Source organism: Malaclemys terrapin, chromosome 2, assembly GCF_027887155.1.
Source record: "Malaclemys terrapin pileata isolate rMalTer1 chromosome 2, rMalTer1.hap1, whole genome shotgun sequence".
Taxonomy (NCBI): Eukaryota; Metazoa; Chordata; order Testudines; family Emydidae; genus Malaclemys; species Malaclemys terrapin.
In genome coordinates, this window is record NC_071506.1 from 60,461,513 (window position 1) to 60,488,969 (window position 27,457).

Here is a 27,457-nt window from a genome sequence, read left to right on the forward strand (position 1 = left end):
TGTGCTTTCGGTACAAGGTTGCATTTTACCTCTTGTATTGAGGGCCTGCCAGTTTGGTGTGAGAGATTTCACATGCAGAGCTGGGCAACAGAATTTGGCTTGCAGGCAGCCATGGTAAGCCACAGTCTTTCAGCTTCTTCAACCTTCAAAACATGTGGGAATGGTTTCAAATAGCGGCGCCCTCCTTTCCCATACCAAGTGCCCATTGGGTTGGCCATTTAAAAGGAGGGGCTGTACTGGCCGCGAATGCATCCCAAGTCTTCAGGGCAAATTAATCATTAAACACACTTGCTTTTAAACCGTGCATTATATTTACAATGGTACACTCACTAGAGGTGCCCTCTCCAGCTTTGTGGTCCGTGAGCCCGCGTGGGGAGGGTATTGGCTCCAGGGTGATGAACAGTTCCTGGCTGTCGGGGAGAATGGTTTCTCCGCTTGCGTGCTGTGCGCTATCCTCATCCTCCTCCACCTCCTCATCTTCCTCATCCCCCCAAATCCTCATCCCTGTTGCATGAGACTCCCTTCTTGCAGGTGTCCATGGACAGGGGTGGGGTAGTGGTAGGGGCCCCTCCCTAGAATTGCATGCAGCTCATCATAGAAGCAGCATGTCTGGGGCTCTGACCCGGAGCGGCCGTTTGCCTCTTTGGTTTTTTGGTAGGCTTGCCTGAGCTCCTTAAGTTTCACTGCTGTGGGTCCCTGTTGTAGCCTGTGTCCATCATGCCCTTGGAGATTTTTTCCAAATATTTTGGCATTTTGTCTTTTGGAACGGAGTTCTGATAGCATGGATTCGTCTCCCCAAACAGCGATCAGATCCAGGACCTCCCATTCGGTCAGTGCTTGAGCTCTTTTGCGATTCTGGGACTGCATGGGCACCTGTGCTGATCAGCTTGCCACGCTAGCCAAACAGGAAATTAAATTCAAAAGTTCCCGGGGCTTTTGCTGTGTACCTGGATAGTGCGTCTGAGTTGAAAGTGCTGTCCAGAGCGGTCACAATGGAGCACTCTAGGATAGCTCCCGGAGGCCAATACCGTCAAATTGCGCACACTACCCCAAATTCGACCCGGCAACGTTGATTTCAGCGCTAATCCCCTCGTCGGGGAGGAGTATAGAAATTGATTTTTAAGAGCCCTTTAAGTCGACAAAAATGGCTTTGTCTTGTGGATGGGTGCAGGGTTAAATCGATCTAACGCTGCTAAATTCGACCTAAACTCAAAGTGTAGAGCAGGGCTATGAGTGGGATCCACATGTACAAATACTCAAAGAAGAAAAGTGACTTGCCTTGCAGAGTAACAGTCCTTCTGCTAAATGTTTTTTCACTGTGGCTCCCACGCACTGCCTTCATCCCTGCTTTTTTGAGTTTTCCTTAAACTGAGATTCTGAATTAGTGAGGGAACTGAGCTGTCGCTGTGGGTGCTCTACTGTTTATGCCATTGGTTGTGGGGAGGTGTGGATGCAGGTGTGTCTCAACACACACTGCTGTTCAGAGATTCTGATCTTGTGCCTGGATATCTAAAATAGGATCCACATGTACAAAACATCTTGAAGAACCATAGTTACTGTATGGTAAGTAACAGCTTTTCTCTAAAATGTTTCTAGTGTATGTGATTGGACATGTCCATTACCAAATATTTTGCAAGTGTGTGTGTGTGTGTGTGTGTGTGTGTGTGTGTGGTGGAATTTGATCCAGCTGAGTGCATATTTCAATGAACCCCATGGCTTGTTTCTAGAATGTAATAAATTTATTTTAACAATGAGTAAGAATTGTATAGCTGTAAAGTGCTCTGAGTTCAGATGCATTAAAATGTTTTTTATAAAAGTAAGTTTAAAATACTGTCAGCTTCTGAGCACACCATGTGTTGTCCTTCAAGCTCTGATCCTGGGTGACATTGCAGCTTCAACTTTCTGATGCAGTAGGCTGCATTAGCAAGGGAGCTAAGTGTCTGCGCTGAGACAGCTCTTCAGTGCTGGTGCCCTGGTTCACCCAGGAGTTGAGGTACCAGTGCAGTAGGTAGCTGAGTGGCTCTGTGCCAAGGCATTGGTTCTTGAAGGGCGACCAGGCAAGTTACTTGTCTGCACTGAGGCATCAACACTTGAACTCTCTATAATGCTGCTTTGACCATCCATACAATACACCAGCACGCATGTACATGTACAAAATTCAGTTCTGCAATCTCTACATAAAACTTAGTGATTGATCTACATTTGGTATTAACAAAAAAGCAGCTATTTTTAATCTGATAGTATAATCTCACTTAGATACATGGATACAAAACTATGCACAGAACTTTGTATAATACAATTATGAAGCTACACCAATCCTGTAACACATGATAAAATAACCAATAAATGTAGTCAGAGTTCAGGATTGCTTATTGATTGTTCAGGATGATGATACATATATGTGAGCTATCAGTATTAGAAAGGAGGTAGTCTGCGATTCAGAAGGGGAACTGATAAAATGAGTTCCAGAAAAGGTTTTGAATGATGTTTATTTCCTTGCTATTTTTATGTTTTGCCTTGGTGAGTTCTGCAGTCTAGCAAGCTTAACTCAGAGTTAAAGAACTTTTTTGTGGGGGATTGATATATAAGTGCACATCAGCACATGCTATGTTTGTGCATGTGTATGTGCGTGGCATTCATTCAGGGACAATGAATGGTAAATGTTAAACATGATTGTGACCAACGCATTTGGCTTAGAAAAAATGTGATTGTGCTTAACTGTATATTTTTATTTTGGTAACAGTCACCTGACCTTGAAAGACTCTCAAAGTTCACTGCTAATAAAAGATCTAGCGGAACCTCATCTCCTCAGTTAGATACCCCTGTAACCAGCGGCTGCAGAGACAACTACATCTTTCTGTTCACTTCATTCTCAACAGAATTTATTGCAACATCATAATTAGAGTATATCAGAGCCAGTGATGAAATGATCCAAGCAAGAGCCTAATATTTTAATTAAAAAAAACACTAAATATTTTGTACAAGAAGATTTTTCCTTTTTTGCTCACATAGGAGAGTGTGACCACTATTTTGCATAATACGTGTGGATGCATTAATTTATGCCTATTTTATGGTAACATCTTTTGAAATAAAAGGCTTTCAGTTTGGTGATAGTTTCATTTATATGAGAGAAATGCTATAACTACCAATTATACAGATTTTGCTTCCATTAAAATCTGAAAATTATTAATGGCTATTTGAATACAAATTTACATGGATAATCTTGACAATTATCAGTCTGTTTTGAACTTATATTTTTGAGAAATATTTGTTAAGATGTTTGTGGTGAGGCAACTCAATTATGGTGATTCCAGGTAATCTGCTTTCAAGCCTGGGCATGGTACAGAAACTGCAGCAGTTGCATCGATTTGACCTCCTGGCAATAAATGAAGACCAAGTGTCCATGCTGATTTTTCTTAGATCTATCAGCAGTCTCTGATGACACTGATCCTAAAATTTTGTGTAAATGATTGTGGTCCTGAACAACCTAGTTAAGACTGCTCTGAGGGGCTCCCTCTTCTAACAAAAAAAAAAAAAAGTCAGAGCTGGGCAATTGCTCATCTTGCCTTAGGGCTCTCTCTCTCATGTGAAGTACCACAGGATTCCATCTCATCACCGCTCTTGCTCAGTGTGAGGCTATTAAGGGTATGTCACCACTGCAATTAAAAACCCACGGCTCTGTGTAGGCTGACCCAGGCTCCTGGGGCAGGGGTTAAGGGGCTATTTAATGGCGGGTGTAGACATTTGGGCTCAGGCTGGAGGCGCATCCTAGAGCTTGGGCTCCAGCCCAAGCCCAAAAGTTTACACTGCCATTAAACAGCCTCTTAGCTCAAGTCCCATGAGCCCAAGTCGGCTGACACGGGCCAACTATGGTTGTCCGATTGCAGTGTAGACTTACCCTGAGAGTGTGAGTGAAGAATTATGGTGACTTTGATATGACATTGACATTTAGGTCTACATTTCATTTAGTCTGACCTGACTCATGTAGTTGAGTTATTTACTCACTAGAGAAGCAATCAGAAGAAATGGCAGAGATTATATCAGCCCTCTGATTGAGCAAGTTCGTTACTCGGGTTTGCAGTATGAGGGTTCTGTTAAATATTAGCAGCTCCAGGATGCCCAAGTTACAGCTGAGGGCAAGACTGATTTTTTTCACCCATGCTCACAAAGGAGAGCATTACCTTCTCTTTTGGATGCTGACCTCTCTTTGGGTATTAGTGCCTTTGTCATCTCAAGATTAGACAGCTACAGTATGCTCTACATTAATACTTTTAAGTAAGGCTGTTGATTAATCGCAGTTAAGTCACGCGATTAACTCAAAAAAATTAATCGTGATTTTAAAACATTAATTGTGATTAATCACAGTTTTAATCACACTGTTAAACAATAGACTACCAATAGAAAAGTATTAAATATTTTTGGATGTTTATCTACATTTTCAAATATATTGATTTCAATTACAATACAGAATACAACGTGTACAGTGCTCACTTTATATTATTATTTTATACAAATATTTGCACTGTAAAAATGATAAGAAATAGTTTTTTTCAGTTCACCTCATAGAAGTACTGTAATGCAATCTCTTTATCGTGAAAGTGCAACTTACAAATGTAGATTTTTTTTTGTTACATAACTGCACTCAAAAATAAAACAATGTAAAACTTTAGAGCCTACAAGTCCACTCAGTCCTACTTCTTATTCAGCCAACTGCTAAGACAGACAAGTTTGTTTATATTTACGGGAAATAATGCTGCCTGTTTCTTATTTACAATGCCACCTGAAAGTGAGAATAGGCGTTCGCATGGCACTTTTGTAGACGGCATTGCAAGGTATTTGCGTGCCAGCTATGCTAAACATTCATATGCCCCTTCATGCTTTGGCCACCATTCAAGAGGAAATGCTTCCAAGCTGATGACGCTCGTTAAAAAAAATGTGTTAATTAAATTTTGACTGAACTCCTTGAGGGAAAATAGTATGTCTCCTGCTCTGTTTTACCCCCATTGTGTGACGTATTTCATATTATAGCAGTCTCGGATGATGACCCAGCACATATTGTTCGTTTTAAGAACACTTTCACTGCAGAGTTGACAAAACGCAAAGAAGGTACCAATGTGAGATTTCTAAAGATAGCTACATCACTCGACCCAAGATTTAAGAATCTGAAGTGCCGTCCAAACTCTGAGAAGGATGAGGCGTGGAGCATGCTTTCAGAGATCTTAAAAGAGCAACACTCTGATGTGGAAACTACAGAACCCAATCCACCAAAAAAGAAAATCAACCTTCTGCTGTTGGCATCTGACACAGATGATGAAAGTGAACATGCGTCGGTCTGCACTGTTTTGGATCGTTATCAAGCAGAACCCGTCATCAGCATAGACGCATGTCCTCTGGAATGGTGGTTGCAGATGAAGGGACGTATGAATCTTTAACGCATCTGGCATGTAAATATCTTGCAACGCCGGCTACAACAGTGCCATGCGAACGTCTGTTCTCACTTTCCGGTGGCATTGTAAACAAGAAGCAGGCAGCATTATCTCCTGAAAATATAAACAAACAGTGATTGGCTGAACAAGAAGTAGGACTGAATGGACTTGTGGGCTCTAAAGTTTTATATTGTTTTATTTTTGAATGCAGTTATTTTTTGTATATAATTCTACATGTGTAAGTTCAACTTTAATGATAAAAATGCATTACAGTACTTGTATGAGGTGAATTGAAAAATACAATTTCTTTTGTTTTTAAAGCACAAATATTTGTGGTAAAAAATAAATATAAAGTGAGCACTGTTCACTTTGTATTCTGTGTTGTAATTTAAATCAATATATTTTAAAATGTAGAAAACATCCAAAAATATTTAAATGGTATCCTATTATTGTTTAATTGTGCAATTAATCACAATTAATTTTTTTAAACTCTTGACGGCCCAAATTTTAAGACCATTCGAAGCTGTAAGAATGTGGCTGTTTATTGAAAAGCAGAGCTTCACATCAAGAGCATGTAATAACACCAGTGCTCTGTAATATGCACTGGCTGCCTGCTAGTTTTCCGGATGCAATTTAGAGAGTTGCTTTTGTCTGATAAAGTCCTAAATGGTCTAGAATCTGGCTGCTCGAAAGCCTGCCTCTCTCCCTGTATGATACTTGTGCAGTTATCATCAGTAGAGGTGCTCAAGCTAACAGCCCTGTCTTTCAAAAGGGAAGGGAGCTAGTAGCAGGGTTTTGTTGAGAGGGGTCTTCAACTCTAATAATCACTTCCTCTTGGGTTTTGACAGAGCTCTAATTTGTTGATGCTCAGGACGTACGCCAAGGCCTAACTATTTGGGGGGTACTTTTGGTGAGGGGAACGGAGTAGCTGGAAAGGGCAGCACTATTAGATTTGTGATCCATCCTATTGGTTAATTTATATTGTTGGGATTAGTATGGTAATCATCATTATATACTAATTTTAGTTTGGGTACTTTATCTGTACAAGCACCTAGAGCTTCTGGTTAGGTGCCTTTTATTAGTCTGAATAAATAAATGGAAGTACCTTTCATCCAAGAATCTCAAAAAAAAATTTCAAGGTTGGGGAAACTGAGGCACTGATAGTAATGGCCACTGGAATAAAACAGGTTTCCTGATTCAGTCTTTGGCTCTAGCCATTAAGTCACATTAAGACCAAATCTTGCCCCCTTAAGCAAAATTCTCGCTGAAATCAAGTGGAAGTTCTGACTAAGTAAGGAGTTCAATATCTGACCTTCACAGATTGCACACATGTATGTGGTTTGTTTTATCTCTTGTCATTTGCCTGTCATCAAAAGAAATTACATGTTTCTGAACAACCAACTTAGCTTATTTCTATATCATTTAAGAATGGCGTTAAATGCCTACATTGAGGGGAGAATAGACCCAAAAGTAAGACATTAATGCAGAGTGGTGTTCTCATTATGAACCTGCTATTGCTCCTGTTAAAATCAATGGGTAATATGCCATGAAGATATGAAAATCTGAAGGTAGATGTATATGTCTGAAATCACACATTTGTAAATGCTATTATTTTTGGGTCAATTAAGCCAACATTTACTGGAGTGTGACACTTCTAATTTTAACTGTCTTTCGCCATGATACTCAGGTCAGGGGACAAAACTATATAAAAGAAGAAAGTTGCTTCTTGTATAAAGAGCATCCCAAAGAAAAAAGTCAATACTGTTGGGGAGTGGGCCTAATTGACAACAGCTGGATTACTGACTCAACGCAACATGTTAGCAAGTCATGCCCTGAGCTCTGTAGCAGGATGTTATTTGGAGGAAGTCTTTTTCAACCTTGTACTCACCCTGCCCTCCCCCTTCCACAAAAGTGACGGTTTTAAGGGTTTTGAGGGTTTTTTGCATTTGGGCATCCAATATGAGCTGGCTAGCGTTTGATTTTTTTCAGAGGTACTGCTCACCTGCAGCTATCACTAAAGACAACTTGAATTGTGGGCACTCAGCCAGCACCTATAGATGGAGGCACTCATTACAGATGTCATCGATTTTAAGACCAGAAAGAATCATTATGATCATCTAGTCTGACCTCTTGCACAACACAGGCCATAGAATTTCACCCAGGGATTCCTGCAGCTCGCCAAGCAACTTGTGGTTGAACTAGAGCATATCATTTAGAAAAACACCCACCAGTGAATTAGTGGACAGCTTTTAAAATTTTGGCCTAAGTGACTTGTCATATAGAAAAGCAGCGTGTGTGGAAGATACAAAATGAAAATACAGTGTGCTCTCTGCCAGTCTCTAGATCTTTCAAGAAACTTTAATATTCTGCTCCTACAACACAGACACAAACTACAGCTTTTGATGGAATAAGCTTTCCTCATACACATCTTAGATGCTTTTTGAAATTTGCAATTCTGTAAAAATGATAAACGAAATGTAAAGTTTTGGGTTTTGCCTGCTTTTTTGGCAGTTATCTTACATATGGTGATAACAAATTGGGAAAAACGAATAGTGAATTTGCCTACCCTTTTTTGTGAATCGCCTTATAATAACAAAACTATTGTGTGGTTTTCTAAAGTTAATAAATTCACTACTTTTATTTCAAGATGACTGGATCTATGTTTTTAGGATGGAGGGTAGAAAAATCCATGTTGCTGATAGCACTCCCTTCAATTAAGATGTGGTTGGAAAATAGCTAAATGTGACTCTCTCTTTTTTAAGGGACAGACATATGGTTATGGTGTTAAAAACAGACTAAATAGCCTCACTAGAGCTGGTCAGAAAAAAATCAGCAATTTTCTGTTAGAAAAGCCATTTTACAGACCAATGATTTTGCAAAATCATATTGTTAGCAGAAAGTTTCTATTAAACATATTACATTTAAAAAGTTCATGTGGAAAAAAATTCTGAAAAAATATTGAAATTTCATTTCAATGTAAAATTTTAATTTTTAAATATATTTTTCCCACGTCTATATTTTTCATTATTTGATGACATGGCAACCACCTACTAATTAGAGGAGCAGGTGTTTTCACTATCCCTGTGTTAGACTGATATTTTTCTAGGATGTTGAAAACAGATGCTTTGCCAATTAGTACATTGAGTGCCTACCTTGTTATCTTGTTGGAAGTGTCAGCGTCAAACTATTTCATTACAAAACAAATAGGCACATTGAACAAAACAAAAAAAGATAAAATGTTTTAATCTGTAGTAAGTAGCAGTTCCCCTTAATGGTTTTTTAAATAAAAATACAATACAATTTTTCAACTATTATATTATGACATGACTTGATATGAAATATATTCGTTAATACTACTACATCATGAAATAAAGTAAAAAATAATATAACAAAACAACAGATGGAACAAAACAAATGGAAATTCTGGGTTTTGACTAGCTCTGATCTTCACATGCTTACCTGTTCCCTGTGGGCCTTGTCCTGACTTTGATTTGCTATGGAACTTTAATTACCATCAGTAGGAGTTTTGTGCATGGATCAAAGCCAGTGTATGGCTTTAAGTCCCCTTTGAGACATATCTGCTTATTTTAATAAATTAGCTTTTGCTGTAGTCGAGGGAGTGGAATTAGTATTGCTACTGTATTACCTCATAAATGGACAAACTTACTAGCTAAATCCTGGTCCCAGAATTGGCTGTTGGGGAGGATAAATAAAGCAGAAAGAAAGCAGTTTGTATGTCACAGACCGCATGGCACTTACAAAACCAGAAGATTATCCTTTAATTTAAACTGAGCAGATTTTTTTATGTGGTAGCCACTGCTGGAAGAACTGTTTGTTAGTCCCTTTTCTTACCAAAATCACACTGTAAGTGAGGCTCCCGTTTAAACAGCATGTTCTCATTTAAAATAGGCCCTGGGGAGTTGTGGGAAGGGGAGGCATGATTTACCAGCCCTTCAAAAAGAAGGTTGCAGTTGCCTTAAATCTAAACCCTGAGCTGACGAGAGGAACATGCATTGAGCCAGGTTTGTCATTATAAATTAGGGTTCTCATGCCGGAAGAAAACCTAAGCAGGATAAGAAGCCGCTGTATTCTTCTCCTGGTACAGAAACGAGGCAGGGCTGATTTCCTGAGTAATCCCTGCAGCAGCCAGGGTGGGCTGTCCAACCAGGGGTCGATGCGCCCCCCACTGGCATGTGGTCCATTCTGCAATGAACACTAGGGTCCATGTGGGCTTGCTGCGACTGACGGTTTCCTCTCCAGGCGGCAATCGGCGAGTAAGCAGAGTTTAGCACAGGAACAGGAAGGCAGGCGTAGATTTAAAAACCTGTACCCAGCCACAAATCAGCCAGTGGCCCCACAGGGGACATGTGTGGGAGGCGAGGGGCAACGCGTCGGTTTGGTTTCATTCGGGTCCTATCTGGGCAGCACCAGCAGCTTACGGGACCCCTGTAACCATCTCTTCTAGGTGATCTGCCAGTTTGACCCACCGCGTGGGCAAAGCGCCTCAGGCTCTACCCTACTGGCCCCCTGTGCCTGCGGAGACGTTTTATCCAAATCAAATATTGGCGAATAACCTTTGTTTCCTGCCATCTCAGTTCACAAGAAGGGAGCAGGCAGGGAGCGCGGGCATGTGCATGATGAGCATCGCTGCCAGCGCCCATGTTAAGTCCAGCGGGCTGGGCGCTTCAGTGTAGGCTTGAAGGTTGGCTGGGGTTTCGGATGGCCGCAGGCTGCAGACTCTTATGAAAGCGATGAGTTTCTCACTTACAGGAGGAGTTTTTTGGGGTTGGGTTGGGTTGTTTTAATGCCATTGTGGGGTGGGGTGTCGATGAAGTGTGGGGTCTGTAACTTTCAGTAATGTTACTGCAGACGGCTACAAGACAATTTTCGACTGAATAAACTCCCTCTGCAAGAACGAGAATGCTACCATAGAGATTCACTTACATACAAAAGATGAATATTAATAATACATAATAATATAATAAATAATATCGGTTCTGTAGTATTCTTAGTATTTAATCTCAAAACAGTCTCGTTTTCCTTGCAACAGCCTGGAAAAGGTTACTACTTAATATTATTTCAGACTTGCACTAAGAGGGACTAGTGGTGATCACTGACGAGCCAGGAGAACAGAGTATGTAAAGGCAGCTCCTCACCTAAATCGCCACCGCTCTGAAGTAAATGGCGCTATGACAATACACCGCCTGAGGCTCTAGTCCAGCAAACACAAGGAAAATATCAAATGCTTTATACGATGCCCCCAGCTCTCTGCCTAGTGAATCACTTCAAATATGCAGATTTGATTTGCTTAATTTAAAAAGAATCATAATGAAGTAATTACTACTCACCTCTCAATATTAGGAGTTCCCTTCACAAGGTCCTTTACCAGGCAGGCATGGCTCTCAAACTAGAACATCAAGGGCAAAAATAAATTTAAAAATGTATCTTTTAGAGTCAAATATATTTGTCCTAAATTATTAGGACTATTTTTGAACATTCTGTCTTAAATAACTTATTTAAAATGGACAAGTCAGTCATATTAAAATAGACCAGCCATTTGAACTAATGGACATTGGTGAAGGAGAAAAACAATGAACTGTACTTTGAAATAGATCTAAAACCCAGTTCTTGTTTTCATCAGTCTGAGTTTTCTCTTCATAACTTTGACCAGTAAAAGGCGAAAGATTTATAAGATCTGAAAAGAAACCAGAGATTAACCGGTAATTAATTTGCTGGCTCAAACTACATTGTGTAACAAGCACAGAATGTCATATGTTTTATTCTTTTTATATGGTAGTAGTAATATAATCTTGCTACCTAGCGAAACAGGTCTGTTTTAAACTTATTGAAAGAGTCTCTTTGGATAAACAGGAAAAAGAAAGCTTGAAATAATATTAAATAAAGTGGTTCTGTTAGACAATGAGTCCAGTGGCGAGAACATGATGAGAGTAAAATCTTAGTTAATATCTTAGTTGTAGGAATACAACTATTTTCATATCACTGTAAACCAATCCAGTTGTACAGCGGATGGCAGCATCATTTTCAGACCGACAGCTGTCTTCCTATGTCTTGCCTTTGTTCTTGAAAGGTGGATCTGAAATACAGGTTGATAGAATTCCTTGCGTTCTGCACCCTACACGTCTCCGTCCCTCATCCTGTTAATGTAATGTCTAGCTCATTCTGAATGAGTTCTATGACAATATATTTTCATTTCTAATTAAAGAGCACCTCATAAACATTATATATATAGTTTAAAACGGCTATCTCCACCTATTTTTGTTGGTTTGAAATTTTGGGTTCTCATGAATACTGCAGGAGCCAAAGCCCCCGATGGAAATATTTGGCTTAGCCATACACCCCGTGAACCCTGTCCTCTAAATCATCCCTCTCTCCCCACTTCCTTCCTAATATTTCAAATTATAGCCAAAGATTAAGCTCTTAATTTTCTTGGCTTCAAAAGCGGTAACAAATCGTTCAGACTTTATTTTTCTAATAGGTCCAAGATTTGATTTATTGTGTCTATGTTATCACACAATCAAACTTCATTCAAAATGTTGTTCTGGGATTATTCTATACACTGCATATTTATTTTGAATGTCTCTTCTCATTAACGTTACTAATATTTAATTACTAGCCATTAATTTTGAAATCAAATATTCGCTCTCACTGTCCGGTCACTTTCTTTCTTTCTTTCAACTGTGGATTATTTTTTCCCTCGTATATTGGGTATTTTGGAAGAGTCATGACCCTGTTTCCTTTGGGTTTATAATATTAATATGAAAGGCGAAAGAAAGCTTATTAAGAAAGATAGAGAGCTGTGACTTTTCCACTGCTTGGAAATGCAAGGGTCACATCTACCAAATTATAAAAAGAAACAGCAAGGGAGTGAAAAGAAAGAACTTGCTTATTAAAAGATTGTTTAACCTCCAAGCCCAACGTTTAAATTACTCCCCTCCAGCAAAACTGTTACTTTATCCTAACAAAAACAATATTTATAAAGAACAATTTCAGCATTTGCACCTAGAGACTATAGTCATTCCTTTCATTCGCACAGAGACTCCCAAGGCCAGACTTTCAATAGAAAGATGATTAATTCATTGGTCTCTGAACTATTTCCTTTTTCTTGCATGAGATTACGTTTTTGTTAATGTTTTGTTGAGAGCATCCATTCGCACTGTGCTCCGTATCTCCTGCTCAGATGTAGCCATCAATAGTTTTTAACCCTATGTACCAGCTCTGTTTCTTTCTACGGAAAGCTCACGACAAACTTTTAGTTCAAATACAATCTGGCAGAGGGATCATTTTCTCAGTCCTGGTTAATAACTGCCAGGTTTGGAGAAAGAAGCAGTAATGACAATAGAAATTAAATACGCACAGGAAATGATCAGTCAGGGTGCGCTAATGACAAGCTGTGAAATCATACAGCTAAAACCGAAATAACCTAATGTTTTTAATAGGATTTATCGGTCCTAAGACCTGAACAAATCGTAGCTCTAGGAATAAGGGAGTCTGTTTCCCTCTTCCCCCAAACCAGAATTTCATTAAGATGGATTTCGAAATTATTGGAACGAAGCCCCTCAGAGCCATGTTTTGTAATAACATTTCCTGTTAATTTCATTCCTTTAAAGCTGTATTTTGATTGATAGGTTCCCAGTAAAAAGCTTGTGCCTAGAGGTCTTAAACTTTGCTCTTTAATATATTGCATGCGATGCACTAAAGCAGAGGAGGCGATTATTATTAATTATTTCACTTGTATTATAGTATTTGTTAATAGGACGGGGTTGGGAGCCATGATCTCAGTGTTCATTTATGCTAATTGACAGGCCTGTTTCTTTTGTCAGCTGTGGCAGGAGCCCCGTGCTGTTACGGTGTCACGGGAGTCCAGAATCCAAGTGTAGCAATGGGAGAGAATCTGCCCAGCTATCGGGCTGTGGCTGGCTGCTCTCAAATCCCCCAGCTCAGAGCCGCGGTCCCCCCGAAGGAAACGGAAAGGACCCCGTTTGCTTTCTTAGCTCCAGGGTCCCCCCGCCATTGCAACGCTGGAAGAAGTAAAGTAGCGCCAGACTTCCTTGGCCCAGATTTCCCAGGCTGGGAGCCAAACGGCCACTTCTCTCAGGTCACTGACGTTCATGGGCAGCTGTCCCTGGTCCTCTCTCTTTGCCCCGGGGAGACGCCTGGGGTGTCTCCCGGGAGGAGGGGTGGCCCCGCCCCACTCCCTTGCCGCTGGACTGCAGCTTGATTAATGACTCGTGGGGAAGTGGGCGGCCGCTCCCGTAAGCAGCGGGCTGCGGAGCGAAGGGGACTGGCGTTCAGGTGAGCTCCGGGTTCCCCACTGCAGGCAGCCCTCCCCGTGCCTTATAAAAGGCTCTGCCGGCATCTGTCTGTGGGAGACAAGGGACAATGTGACCGCAGAAGTAGGGAGGCTGCAAGCTCCGCGCAGACTAGACAGAGCTCCGCTCCCAGTCCGGATTGAATCAGCGCCCGCCAGCCCTCCCCTTCCTCCCTCCCTGCTCCGGGCAGCGCCAAGAGGAAAAAGTAAGTCACCCTTCAGTAGCGTACTGAGATCTCCCTAGCATTGGCTCTGGGATCAAGCTCCACGAGGGGTTTTGCTTTATGAATTCCAATTATAATATTTTATACAACACAGAACATCCTGTTTCAATTAATATTACATAAGAGTTAGAGCTGATTTACCAGTAAGTCCCGTTCAGACTCAATGCCTTGAGGCTTCCATCCTTGAGCTCGCCTCTGTTCCTGAGAGTCTGAAAGAGGAAAACATTTTGTTTAAAGTTGCACTGCTGAAAATCCTGTACAGTAAGAAGCAATGTAAGTTACAAAAGTACCACCATTGCTGTCAACTCTTTCTGTTTAGTGCAATAGTCAGATAAATGATCACGTGGGTCCAACAGATAAAAAAGGACATTTATAAAAGTTTTTGCTGGTCTCAATTATTTGAACGAACTAAAAATAAAAGACAAGCTTTTCAAAAGAGAAAGTGGTATTCAGGAAAGCTGATGTCTTTAGAGGAATGCGATCAGTCCAATAAAAATATCACTCTCCATTTTTTTATAACACTTTATATTAAATTAAATAGATTTTGCCGCAGAGCTTTTAAATTGCTGGCTTCACGATTTAAAATTAAAATATTCCTTTAGTAAAGCTCTTCCTAATTCATACACTGTATTGAAGTCTAACTTAATCAATGTAAGTTCCATAGTATTTATTGTAACAGAATAGATAAAACTGTACTAAATTGCACAATTTTTAGTAAAATTGCACAATTTTTAGTCCATTTAAATATCCCCTCTTTAATATATACCAACCTGATCCTTTGTTAGCTAACAAACATGCCCGAGAAGGGGGAAGGCTGTTAGGCAGAAGTTTGGGGTGGAGGTAGATAATGCAGATAAAGATCCCAAGTATTTAACATTGAATAGAATTACACCTCATTTCTTTATCATTTTTCAATTTTAAAAAAATCCCCTAAAAGTTCAAGTCAATGTCCAAAGCTAGAAAAAAATTGCCACATCTGTCCAGCCAAGAACTCGTTGTGTGTGCCAACTTTTGAATGTTTGTATGTAATTTTGTTTGTTGATGTACCAGAAATAAATGAAATCATTAGCATCTGAAAAAATCCCACAGGAAGGGAAGTTGTCAAAAGTAACCTTGTCTAAAATGTGGATTTAAATAGAAAATGGTATGCAGAACTGGGACAAATCTATTTGCAAAGAGAGAAACAGATTTTGAAAGGAAAGACTTGAGGTATAATGATAACACATTAGCCACAATTGGAATTTTTTTTTAAGACTTGTGATAAATATTTAAAAGGTAATATTTAACTTTTTTCTGCATATATAATAAAGGCCATTGCTGCACATTCTACATAGATTTCTATTTAATAGTGTGTATTACTTTGTGTGCACTTACATGTTGTGCAAGGCGTGTGTGTGTATATATTTAAATTGACTAATATATATATATACACACACACACACACATTGTGCAAAATGTATTTTTTATATATATATATATGTATATAAAACATATCTTGCACAATGTGTGTGTATAAATATATGAAACACGTCTTGCAGAATGTGTGTGTGTGTATATATATATATATATATATACACACACACACACACACACACATCTCATTCAGACATACAAGTATTTAATGTTTCATTGTGTAAGATCAAAATATTTCCACTTAAACGGTCTCAGACAGATAAAATGGACATCATCGGTTTAAAAAAATCAGTCTGAAATTTTTATACCTATTATTGTTGCAATTAACACCTGAAGAGTGCTCTAAATCAATTACCAAAATGTTCTCTCCATATTTTTCCAGTTTGTTTATTTTGTACACTAATTTTCACTGTTTTTCTTGTACAGTTAACTAGATAATCAGATTCCCTTGTTGTCTGAATGTTTCTCTCACACAGGAACAAGGGAGAGAAAAATATTTTGCAAATAAGAAAATGTGATTGTAAAACCACAAAAAATGGGCAGAAGGGCTTAGGAATGATGTAGTACCTGAAACTACTTTTAACTAGTTGTTGTTGTAAATTGACTAGATTTCAAATTGATGATGTCCATGTAACATCATACATTTAAAGCATATACAAGTAACACCTTAGACTATTAAAACAGAAAGATGTTTTTCTAATTTACTTTCACTATTTCATTTTAAGATTAGTCTGTACACAATGCTGTAATGTTTGGGTTTGCAAATACCTGTATGGCAAGGGAATGTTTTATTTGTTTAAAGCAAAAAAACAAACAAAAAAAAAAAAACAAAAAAAAGCTGTTTCCAGTGGAATTTTAAAAACAAATTAAATGGGAAATTTTTGCTAGCCATTGGCTTTATACATTTTTGTTTTCAAATAGACTGTATTTTGGAACATGTCTCTTTAAGAGGCCCATTAAGGAAGTCCATGTAGAAAATGTTGGGTGTGCAGAAAATGCAGGATCAATCCCAAGTATGAAATTTGAGCACACACATTTGAACCTCTTTGGAAACAATTAATCTATTGAGCAACACTTCATAACAAATACAGTCTAGCTCTGGGTTCAGAAAGCAGCTAACTCATTGATTACGGATGTTACTATAAACAAAAATACTTTATATTTTTTGTATTTTCCCATTTACACTTTTTTGGGTCTACACTACAGGGTACTGTTACATACTTGATCTAAAACCTAGAATCAGTGCACAGGTAAAATCTTGGCCCTACTGAAGTCAATGGGAGTTCTGCCATTGACGCCAGTGGAGTCAGGATTTCAGCAAATGTACTTTGTGGAGTGCTCCCCACCTCAGAGAGTGAGAACGAGAAAGATGAGGAAACTAGGTTTTTGGATATAAGTTACCAGGGTATAACTAAGCTCCATTGTACCAGTATAACTCTTTATCAATCCTCAAGTCTTTACTTACAAAAAGTTCACAGGGACTACAGTGAGAGTTCTTACTTACATAATTAATATTTTATTAATTTTCACAATGAAAGATTAACACCTATAGGGAGATTTTCCTCTGAATTACAAGCACTTACAACCCAAGTAAAAGTATTTTGTAAATAATAATAATAATATCATACTCTAAACAAAAATGTAAGTGAACAAGTATATTCAAACATATTATCTGATATATTCTTCTGAGCCAAACTAATTCCAAATCAATCACAGCAAAATAAACAAAATAACATTCATGCATGCACCCACATACACCATCATCAAATTAGAGAGGACAATGTAAAAGAGCTGAGCTATAAGCCTCATTCTTCTATTTCCACTTCTTTTTTTCTTTTCTGCCTGTTCCTCTCTGTCTCTTCCTCCCCATAGCCCTTTTGACTTTGTTCACTACTGTCATCTCCATCCTATAATATGATGACTTCAATGGGACTTAAGCATATGGTTAAATGCTTTGCAGAATCAGATTACAATGTCTTTGGATTTAACTTTTTGTTTGTTTTTGTTTACACAGGAGAGCACTAATGACTGCCGATCTCCAACTTGGGAGAACCAGTCCCTGTCATATATGAAATATCTGGCATACATTCAGTAGTTTTGCCTGAGCAAAGGCTGCAGAATCAGGTCCTTCAGGAGGTATTATTTTACAGAGAGTGGTGAATTGGTGAAAAGGACTGCCAGCTGAGATGGTGGAGTCAAGTATAGTAGTAATGTAGTTAAAGCAAAACTTGGGTTACTATATGGGACTGAATAAATTAAAGGAATATTAGTCAGTTTTGTGACTGGGATTATCTGACAGTCCTTTCTGAAAGTCAGGAAGGAATTTTTCACTGACTGTTCTGCGCTTCTCTCCAAATGATTTTTGTTTTTGTTTTCAAGGGCCAGTTTTATGTCCTCTGGCACAAAGACAAAAAAAACCAAACTGGAATAAAGTTTACATTTAAAATAAATTTAAATGTAGAGGACAGAACTAGCATAATGATCCTTAAACAATTTCAGACATGAAAGGATTCATGGCCTGTTTCTGGTCTTACATAATAATGGGTCAAATTCTGCCCTCATTAATTCGTTGCTTTCTGTCGGCTCTCCACCACTTCACTGAAGTATGGCCCTATGAGATTAGAAAATAGATTAGAAATGGGATCTTTCATGAGACATGTTTTTAAAATATCAAATAACAAAACAGAAATTATAAACAAAAAACTGGTATGCAGTGTTGTTGTAGCCATGTCAGGATATTAAACTTGTCTCTCTCACCAACAGAAGTTGGTCTAATAAAAAGATATTACTTCACCCTCCTTGTCTCTCTAATATCCTGGGACCAACACAGATAAAATAACACTGCATACTAACGCAGTGATCCACAGTTCTGCAGGTAGGAATCCTGCTGTTTGCTCTAGTTGACATCTTTTGGGGTTTCTATTCTATTCCTTATACAACAACCAATAGTGCAAGTGACATTACTGGCATCAGTCAAACATGGTCTTTCCTTCTTTCTGTCTTCCCTTTCTCAGGGAGAAAATCATGTGAGAATTTATATAATATATGATGTGTTTATATTAACAAAGACAAGGTTGAAGAAGTGAACCTTCCAGTTGAATGGAAGGTGTTGAGGTTTTGGTAGTTCCTAGATCCTGTGGAAGTTGTTTCCACAGTCTTGGACTGATTCCTAAGAAAGCTCTCTTGTACACATTCTTGCTGTAGACAGGTCCATTGTGTCAGAGGAATGAAGTTGTCATCCACAGTTCCTGTCCCAGTGTATTAGATGGCTTATGTTACACTTGAGTACATGCATGTGGGTTTGGGACAGAAAGGTTTTGCACTGCAAGTGAAGGTCTATTTGCTCTCTTGCTGAAGTTTTTGAGCTTCACCATGGGTTTGCAGCACTGTTACTGCTGCAGGGGTTGGATGGTTTCAGAGCTGCTCTTGTTGATTACAGGTCCCTGTCCACCTGGGAAGTCACAAATGGACTGTAGAAATGTATCTGAGAACAGCAAGGAGATCTCCAGCTCTTGTTTGGAGCCTGACTCACTGCTGCCCCCAGCATCTGGCAGTGATTCCTGCTCCTCCTCCTCAGCCGGACAACGAGTTGGGGCAACTGCTGGGAGACCAGCAGCTGCAAATGCTGCCCGGGAGCGTAGCCGAGTGCAGACCCTGCGCCATGCCTTTCTGGAGCTACAGAGGACCCTGCCCTCTGTGCCACCTGACACCAAGCTCTCCAAGTTGGATGTGCTGCTCCTGGCCACCACCTATATTGCACACCTCACCCGTAGCCTACAGGATGAGGAAGAGTTGCCTGGGGAGGGCTTGGGCACCCTGAGAGGGGATGGCTACCTGCACCCGGTCAAGGTAAGCGGCTGAGGGACAGCCAGAATCTTCATATTTACCTTGCTAAATCAAAAATAACGTCTAATAGGAGTAGTTCCAATCACCACAATCTTTAGGCACCAAGGACCAGATCCTCAAAGGTATTTAGGCTCCAAACTCCCACCGATTTCAATGATCCTGATCCAAAACACATTGGCGTTAATGAGAGTCCTTCCACTAATTTCAATGGGCTTTGGATCAGGGTTTAAAATACAAAAGCCCAAGCTCTTTAGCATAGTTAAAGCTGGCACAACTGAATGAAATGGGCAGCAGTAGGACACTGGGGCCTAGTGCAAAGGCTCACTGTTAAGGTAGTAATAGAAGCCCAGAGTATGGGTCACAAAATCTTTTAGTACCAATTCTAGTGACTATACGTGGGTATAAGATGATTCCAAACAGTACAGTGCTTGGTGCTATAAGTAGGGTTGTTCGCTTTCTCTCACTGATCCAGTCGCAGGTTTAGGTCAAGATGTTAGGTGGGGCACTAATTCTTCTTGGCTGCCTATGCATTCAATATATAAGGGCACTTTAAGGTCTCTTTGTTAAGCATTCACTCTAGTTTTTAACCATAGTGTTAGCTCTCCTTCAGAAAAACTTGTGAGGCTGCAGGGCAGGGGGGGGGGAAGCATTATCATGAAGGAGTAGTTTGGGATAAAAAAAAGTTCTCAAATGCATTGGACAGATGAATTTATATATCTTCAATTATTTTCCTTCAATTCTAATGTCATGGGTTTTTTTTGTTTTTTTGTGTGTGTTAAGAATACTTTGGTTTTTTTACATGTAAGATTCTGGTGAATTCAGGATGATTCAATTAGGACTAATCTTGAAATGTTCTCTGATTTCCCACAAGGTCCTTGAATATTAATTCCCAAGACAGTTAAGGAGAGTTCATGTTCATAGTACTGAAACTGTAATTGTTCATACTTTAAAAATAAATGTACATTTTCAGAGATGTAGGTTACTGGTTCACATGGCATTATAAGCACAAGAGATTCACTTAAATCAGTTAGAAAAAGTAGAGACTTAAGAAAACAAAACATCTAATATTTAATCCATTAAATCAAGTTTTAACTTGAAGTTGGCTATATTTCATGGAATAGTCACTATTTGTATTTCGGGACAGATTCTGCCCCTTACTGACATGACTCACCCCACTGACTTCAATGGAACTAGCTGACTGAGTGCAGTGAGCAGGATTAGCTCTTGTAATATTTGGAAACCATTAAAAAAAAAAAAGACAGAATCCGGGGAAGCATTTAATGAATATGGGCAGTCAAACTATACAGATGCACAGTTCTCTGGCTACTATAATAAACTGAATAGTTGGCTCATTTTCTAATCCTCTCAATAGTAATTTTGTTTTTAAATTGGTGTTGGTAATACAAAAAAGTATGTTGTGGTCAAATCACAGTATTCACTTTTAATAAAGCTCTAGATGTGAACATTTGAGATTATCAGATCTACAGTTACAATACACAAGCAAATATTTACCATACACAAATGTATGAAAGTTAAAATAAAAATGCAAGTACAATTTATATATGCTGAATAAGAAACATGATTACATTTAAAGATATTAACATAGATAATTTTCAGATACCTTAATAGATAGTGATCCATTTCATATCTCATAATATCAGATTTGTTGTAATAAAAATGTTGAGAAAGATATTTTATTGCCTTTCAAAGTGAGCCAAATATCCTTGTTTTTATTTTATAATTTTAAAATTAATAGACAGTTGTAGGCCTGGCTTAACATAAGTAATTAAACTAGAATTCTTTCAGGGGGTCAACAAGCATGTGGACCAAGGGGATTCAGTGGATATAGTGTACTTAGATTTTCAGAAAGCCTTTGACAAGGTCCCTCACCAAAGGCTCTTACGCAAAGTAAGCTGCCACGGGATAAGAGGGAATGTGCTCTCATGGATTGGTAACTGGTTAAAAGATAAGAAACAAAGGATAGGCATAAATGGTCAGTTTTCAGAATGGAGAGAGGTAAACAGTGGTGTCCCCCAGAGGTCTGTTCTGGGACCAGTCTTATTCAACATATTCATAAATGATCAGGAAAAAGGAGTAAAGAGTGAGGTGGCAAAATCTGCAGATGATACAAAATTACAAAAGATAGTTAAGACCCAGGCAGATTGCAAAGAGCTACAAAAGGATCTTACAAAACTGGGTGACTAGGCAACAAAATGGCAGATGAAATTTAATGTTGATAAATGCAAAGTAATGCACATTGGAAAGCATAATCCCAACTATACATATAAAATGATGGGGTCACCACTCGAGTAAGAGATCTTGGAGTCGTTGTGGATAGTTCTCTGAAAACATCAGCTCAGTGTGCAGCGGCAGTCAAAGTGAACAGAATGCTGGGAATAATTAAGAAAGGGATAGATAATAGGTCAGAAAATACCATGTTGCCTCTATATAAATCCATGGTACGCCCACATCTTGAATACACCTCTACCCCGATATAATGTGACCTGATATAACACAAATTCAGATATAACAGGGTAAAGCAGTGCTCTGGGGGAAATGAGTGACAGGGGATAGATCACTTCATGATTACCTGTTCTGTTCATTCCCTTTGGGCACCTGGCACTGACCACTGTGGGAAGACCGGATACTGGGCTAGATGGATGTTTGGTCTGACCCAGTAGGACCATTCTTACGGGTAAATCCTCATTTTTTGGAAGTTAGCATTAGGAGGGGAAATAAATTATCAGGTTAAAAACAAAATGTCTGTGGTAACTAAAATAGGTAAATGAGTCAATAAGCTAAAAAACCAAAATGTTTGAACTAACTACAACAAGGGGAAACACCCTAAAAATTTACAATAAACAAAATAAGCCTAAAACATAAAATAAGGTAAAGAATAAGTCACATATGAACAGTGTGTGAACAAAGCATGCTGTAAAAAAATTGGTTCCTACGAAATAACTAAGCATGTAATGCAATGTATAGTAAATGCAATGTTGTGTGTGTGTGTGTGTGTGTGTATCTATAAGGTTTTCTGTATAACTCTGGATGTGTGGTACACCCTAATCAACTTAGCATAGTTCTGCTGTATGCCAAATAAAAAATACCTAAGTAACAAAATCTAAAGTCTAAGTACATTCTTAGAAAGTCAAGTAAAAAATGGTCTTAAAAAAAATCCTAACATAGGGTTCCGTGACTAAGATTCCAAATTCCATTCATCTGGAGCAGGTAACTTAGTTTATTATACATGTAGTTTTACTCTCAAGGATTGCAACTCAGCAGTTTAGCAATGGCACTGAAAGAATTTCAATTTGAGGAGGTTTCCAGGGCACTGGAGGAGTGGGTTAGATTTAAAGGAGGTTCCTATGGACTCAACAGGAAAGGGATAGGGACTGGGTGGAAAATGAACTCCAGAAAATAGTATTAGACAAGAAATGCAAGAAAAAAATCCATGTTACTAAAATATAGTATAAAATTCTCTCCTAAAAATTCAGTAACATAAAAAAATGTACTTTTAATACCTATGGAAAAGAATGCTTGGTAGAGCACAAAAAAGGTCTGTTAAATGCCACTAACATTTAAAAAAATAAAACCCGGGGCAATCATAAAAAAAAAAGTAATTGCAGCTAAAAATATGTGCAAAAAAGCACAAAAATAAGCTCAAAGCCACCAAAAACATTGGCTAAAAACGTCACTTTACAATTTTTTTAAAGTAAAACGTTAAAGCATTTATGCAGAAGTTAAAAACTTTACAATGTGCTAAAAATATCAAGCAAGTTAGTACAATAGAAGTATTAAACATAAAAGTAAATGTAAAGATTGCTTAATTTTAATAATAAAACATGGTTACCACAGTACAACTTAGTGCATTCTCGCCTGGTTAAACCCTCTTAGTCAAATAATGTATGCAATGAAAGGTCAGGTGGTAACAACTACCACCACAATGCTTTTGTCTCCAAAAACCTGTACAGCCATTCTAAAAAAAAAAAAAAAGAGACCATTCCTCCCCCCCCCCCCCAAAATGGTCTGTAAATAATTACTGTAGGCCAAAACAAAACAACAACAAAACCAATACTTCTAATGATATAATTATAAACAATTTAGTCAAAATGACTAAGAAAAAAGGGGGAGGTTCCATTTAAACTTAACTGCCTCCAAATGTACAAGTAAAAAATGTAATCTGGGTATAGTTATCTAAAAAATAATTTGAGCAACACCAAACGTATTAAGCAAAATATTTAAAATACATTTTTGTAATTATGCAAGGTTTTAAAACCTAAACAAACACTCCTGGATTGTAAATCACCATTTGGTATGCTTAAAATTAATTAGCTTTTTAAAAATTCCACCAAAAATCCATTTAAATCTTTCATTCAAAGTTGCAAAAAACTAACCAACACACTTTTTAAGCAGCTGCCAATGTTTCCCAGCAATCTTTGCTGAATTACTATTTTTTCCCCTCTCAAGCCAAACACAAGTAGCTAGTTTTATCTGGCTTTATTACCTCAATGTTTTTATAAAATTCAATATCTTTTTACATAAAAACTAAAAAACATAATATATAGCAAAAACCAAAATTAGAAAAAAAAACCCTCTAAATCCTTTTATAATAAAACAGAAACTACAAAAGCTGCAGAAATATAAATTTAAAAAAATGCACCTCTACAAAAACAGTGGGGAGACGGGGAAGGGGGTTGCCACAAAAGTAGCAATGTTAAAAATATTAAGCCATAAAGTGGCTATAAATAAATAAATACCCCCCCCAAAAAACTGTGTATCTAAATCCCCTGAACTGCTTTGAAATCTTAATCACTAACTTTTATTTAAAAATATGAAATAGAAAAATAGGTTCCGTATATGTGACAATGGAAACTCAATTTTGAAGATGAAAATACACAATAATTTTGAAATTGGAAGATTAATGGTTAAATGCCCTGCACTACTTTGAAATCTCAATCAGCATGTCTAATATTACAAAACCAGGATATAGTGGTACCATATATGTGATAGTAGAAATTCAGTGTTGGATTTAAGACATGAGAGTGCTACTCTTACACCAGAACTCCTCAATGAAATTATGCCTATATATCCATGTTTGTTTATTTGTCCCTCTTATTTTACTGATATTAAATCTGAGTTTTCTTGATGGGTTCTGATGCCATTATAAACCATGGATGATATCCTGGCCCTACTGAAGTCAACCTCATGAGAATGACACTGAAGGTGCAGCTCTGCTCTGAAAAGTGTCATTGTACAAATAGCATCGTGTGGTGCCTTATTTATTGTGTCTCAGCTATTTCTATATCAAATGTCTAGAAAAGGTTGGCTTTTCTAATGCCCAGCCCTACAGAATCAACCCAGAATCCGAGTTCTTTCCTTCTCATGCATCCTAAATATCGTCCTCATTTGTATCTATGTAATTCCAATACCTGAAGTTATGCCCTCAATGCCAACTGTACAACCACAGTGCTGTCAGTAGATTTGTACAATGTAAATTATTTGCCGTGTAATTGGAAATAAGTAAACTGTTCTGATAATGAACAAGAAGAAATACATTCCAGCTTTCTCTCCTAGAACTGTGTTGGCTCTGCAAGAGCCAACAGGAATAAAAAATCGTGAGTGATCAGATATGATTTTGATAGGGAGCAGAGATATTGAGTTAAGTGCCATTGTTATGTAGTCAGTTTTCAGGCTCCGATACAGCAATTGATAGCATGTGGAAAAACTGAAGTCAACTGGGTTCTTCATAGATGCAGCAATCCGCCCAAACATTAGGATGACGGCCTAAGTGATTTGTCACCACAAGCTCAAAATAGAATTCCCGTTGCCATATACAGGAATGTTCTGTTTTTACCTAATATACAGCTACAACATTTGTTTACATTCTGCACATGAATACAATTTACCATTTTTTTCCTGTTGGTTCATGGGGATTTTCAGCAACTCTACATTATACAGTGAGATTACATTATACAGTTTTCAATAATTTTGTTCATTATTATTTGAGCACTGACATGAAAACCAAACATTTTTGGAGATAACCATAGACTTTTTTGTATCTATTTTATTGTGACTTCATTACTGTTTGAAGTTTTGCATTCATTTATATTTCAGAAATCATATCACATGTTTTAGAGAGACTCACTTTTTGGACACCTTGTTTGTATCCTGTCTTTCAGAAATGGCCAATGCGATCCAGGTTATATATTGGAGCTACAGGACAGTTTTTGAATCACTCAGTGCAAGCGGAAAATGCAAACCAAGGAGAAACATCAACAAATTCACAAAGCTAATCTACCTTGTCCTTTTTGAAAATTATGATATTTATTACACCAGATATATTTAAGTTAAAACACATTTTCAGACAAACTCTAATTTCTGATATATTGTTAATGGATGAGAGAGAATTGATTCTTAAATGCATGTAAAGCCACATCAAGTAAATGTGAAATTTAATTTGTCCCTAGCAGTGGTGGAGATTGGTGATGTCCAAAATGGGTGGGCAAAACTGACAGACAATTGCACTCAGAACTAACTTAAAGCAGCGGGCAATGCAGTGATACTCTTAATGCATCAATACAGAGTAGGTACTGTACCATACCCAGAACGAAGGATTCACAGAATATGTTATGTAGGAACAAATGCAATATAAAACTATATACAGTGCATTGCAAGTTTCAACTAAAAAGCAAACACAAGGATGTCTAAAGAAATACAAACAAGTCCAAAGAGATATACACTTTCTACACTGTGGATGAAATCCTGGCTCCACTGAAGTCAATGGCAGAACTCCCACTGACTTCCATAGGATCAGGATTTCACCCTAATAATCTAAGATCTTAAATTTCTGAATTTTCTCTGAAAATGTGAATGTATGTTCATTGTCATGTGAAAGGTGTCCTGTAATCCACACCCCCCGACACACATAAACAAATGCAAACTGCTTTGTAGATTAAATGTAGCAGTAATATATGTTTACAATATAAATTAAACATTGCTTGTACTGGTCTGTATTATGGTGTCACACGTTACATGGTTTGAAATGTACAAAATGTGTTTGGGGATTAATTCAAAGGTATAATTTGTTTGCTTACATAGCAGGAATTATTTACTTTGTCTTTAAGGAATGTGATGTATTCAAGAAAACTGAGCCTTTATGTTAGGCTGATTCACGACACCCTGTTCAGTTCAAACATTTGCTGTAAATAGGCAACTGTATCTGAAATTAAATACATAGTGAGATATCATTCAATAGTTTCCATTATGTAAAACTTTGTACATGGTCTACACAACTTACTGTTGATGCTAAAACTAACATTTTATTAAATATTCTTAATTAGAAACTTCTACATAAATTCAGCTAGGCTGCAAATTAATTTTTTACAATCTGCATCAGCTTAATTTCCGATTGCACAGGAAACAAACTTTTATAATAATCATACTTTGCACCTTTATAGTAACTTCCATCTGAGGCTGTCTTAATGATTTAGGCCTCACAATTCAATTTCACAGATTAATGAAATTAAGCACTGAGAGATCAAGTTTTGTAAAAGTGCCCACTAATTTTGGTGCTTCAATTTTTGTGTGTCCCACTTAGGACACTTATGGTCTCGCTTTCAGAAGAGCTAAGCATTTCAGTGGGAGATAAGAATGCTCAGCCCCTCAGCAATTTAGGTCCTAGGTGTCATCCAAAATCAGAGTGGACACCCAAAATCAGTAAATAAATTTGTAATAGTGGCCTAAGTGAGTTGCCCAATGTCATATAGGAAGCATGCAGCAAACCAGGAACAGAACACGGATCTCTTGACTCCCAGTTCTGTGCTTTAACTACAAGATCAGCCTTTTCCTTTAAAATATTTTGTTACAAAACTATTTTTCAAATATGTATAATTTAAAGATGGTGTATTAAGAAATTAATAACTACTGAACTTCATTGATAATATAACAAAGGTGAGAATTTCTCTGACAGATGGAACGTTCTTCTAACAACACAACTCCTGAAAAATGGCCTCTCAGATTCAAGATCTCTCTGAGACCTGTAATTCTTTTCACTATTTTTTTCTTATCAGTGTGAGATTTCTCCCCAAGATGCATAACAATACTTACTAATGATAGAGCCCTTTACAAGCATTAACCCTCACAACACTCCCATCAGATAGGAAAGCATTATTATTATTTATTTGTATTACCAGAGTGCCTAGGAACCCTAGACATGAACC

The 27,457-nt window shown here is 38.0% G+C and overlaps 2 protein-coding genes across 3 annotated transcripts in view; both read left to right on the forward strand.

The window, feature by feature from the left end:
• Positions 1–3,107, forward strand: part of PPP1R42 (protein phosphatase 1 regulatory subunit 42) — a 59,752-nt gene extending 56,645 nt beyond the window's left edge. The window contains exon 9 of the mRNA XM_054017155.1: positions 2,744–3,107. Coding sequence (XP_053873130.1) covers positions 2,744–2,816 — 73 coding nt within the window. The 3' untranslated portion in view covers positions 2,817–3,107. The remainder of the gene's footprint in view (positions 1–2,743) is intronic.
• Positions 3,108–13,802: 10,695 nt separating this feature from the next.
• On the forward strand, positions 13,803–27,110 carry TCF24 (transcription factor 24). Of its 2 annotated transcripts, none has more exons than XM_054019525.1 (3): positions 13,803–13,961; positions 18,832–19,241; positions 25,418–27,110. In XM_054019525.1, exons 2-3 carry the CDS (start codon positions 18,858–18,860, stop codon positions 25,529–25,531), a joined length of 498 nt encoding a protein of 165 aa, XP_053875500.1. In that variant the 5' UTR covers positions 13,803–13,961; positions 18,832–18,857; the 3' UTR covers positions 25,532–27,110. The 2 variants fall into 2 exon arrangements, with proteins under 2 accessions (XP_053875500.1, XP_053875499.1); XM_054019524.1 differs by lacking the exon at positions 13,803–13,961 and adding an exon at positions 17,430–17,528.
• The last annotated feature ends 347 nt before the right edge of the window (positions 27,111–27,457 follow it).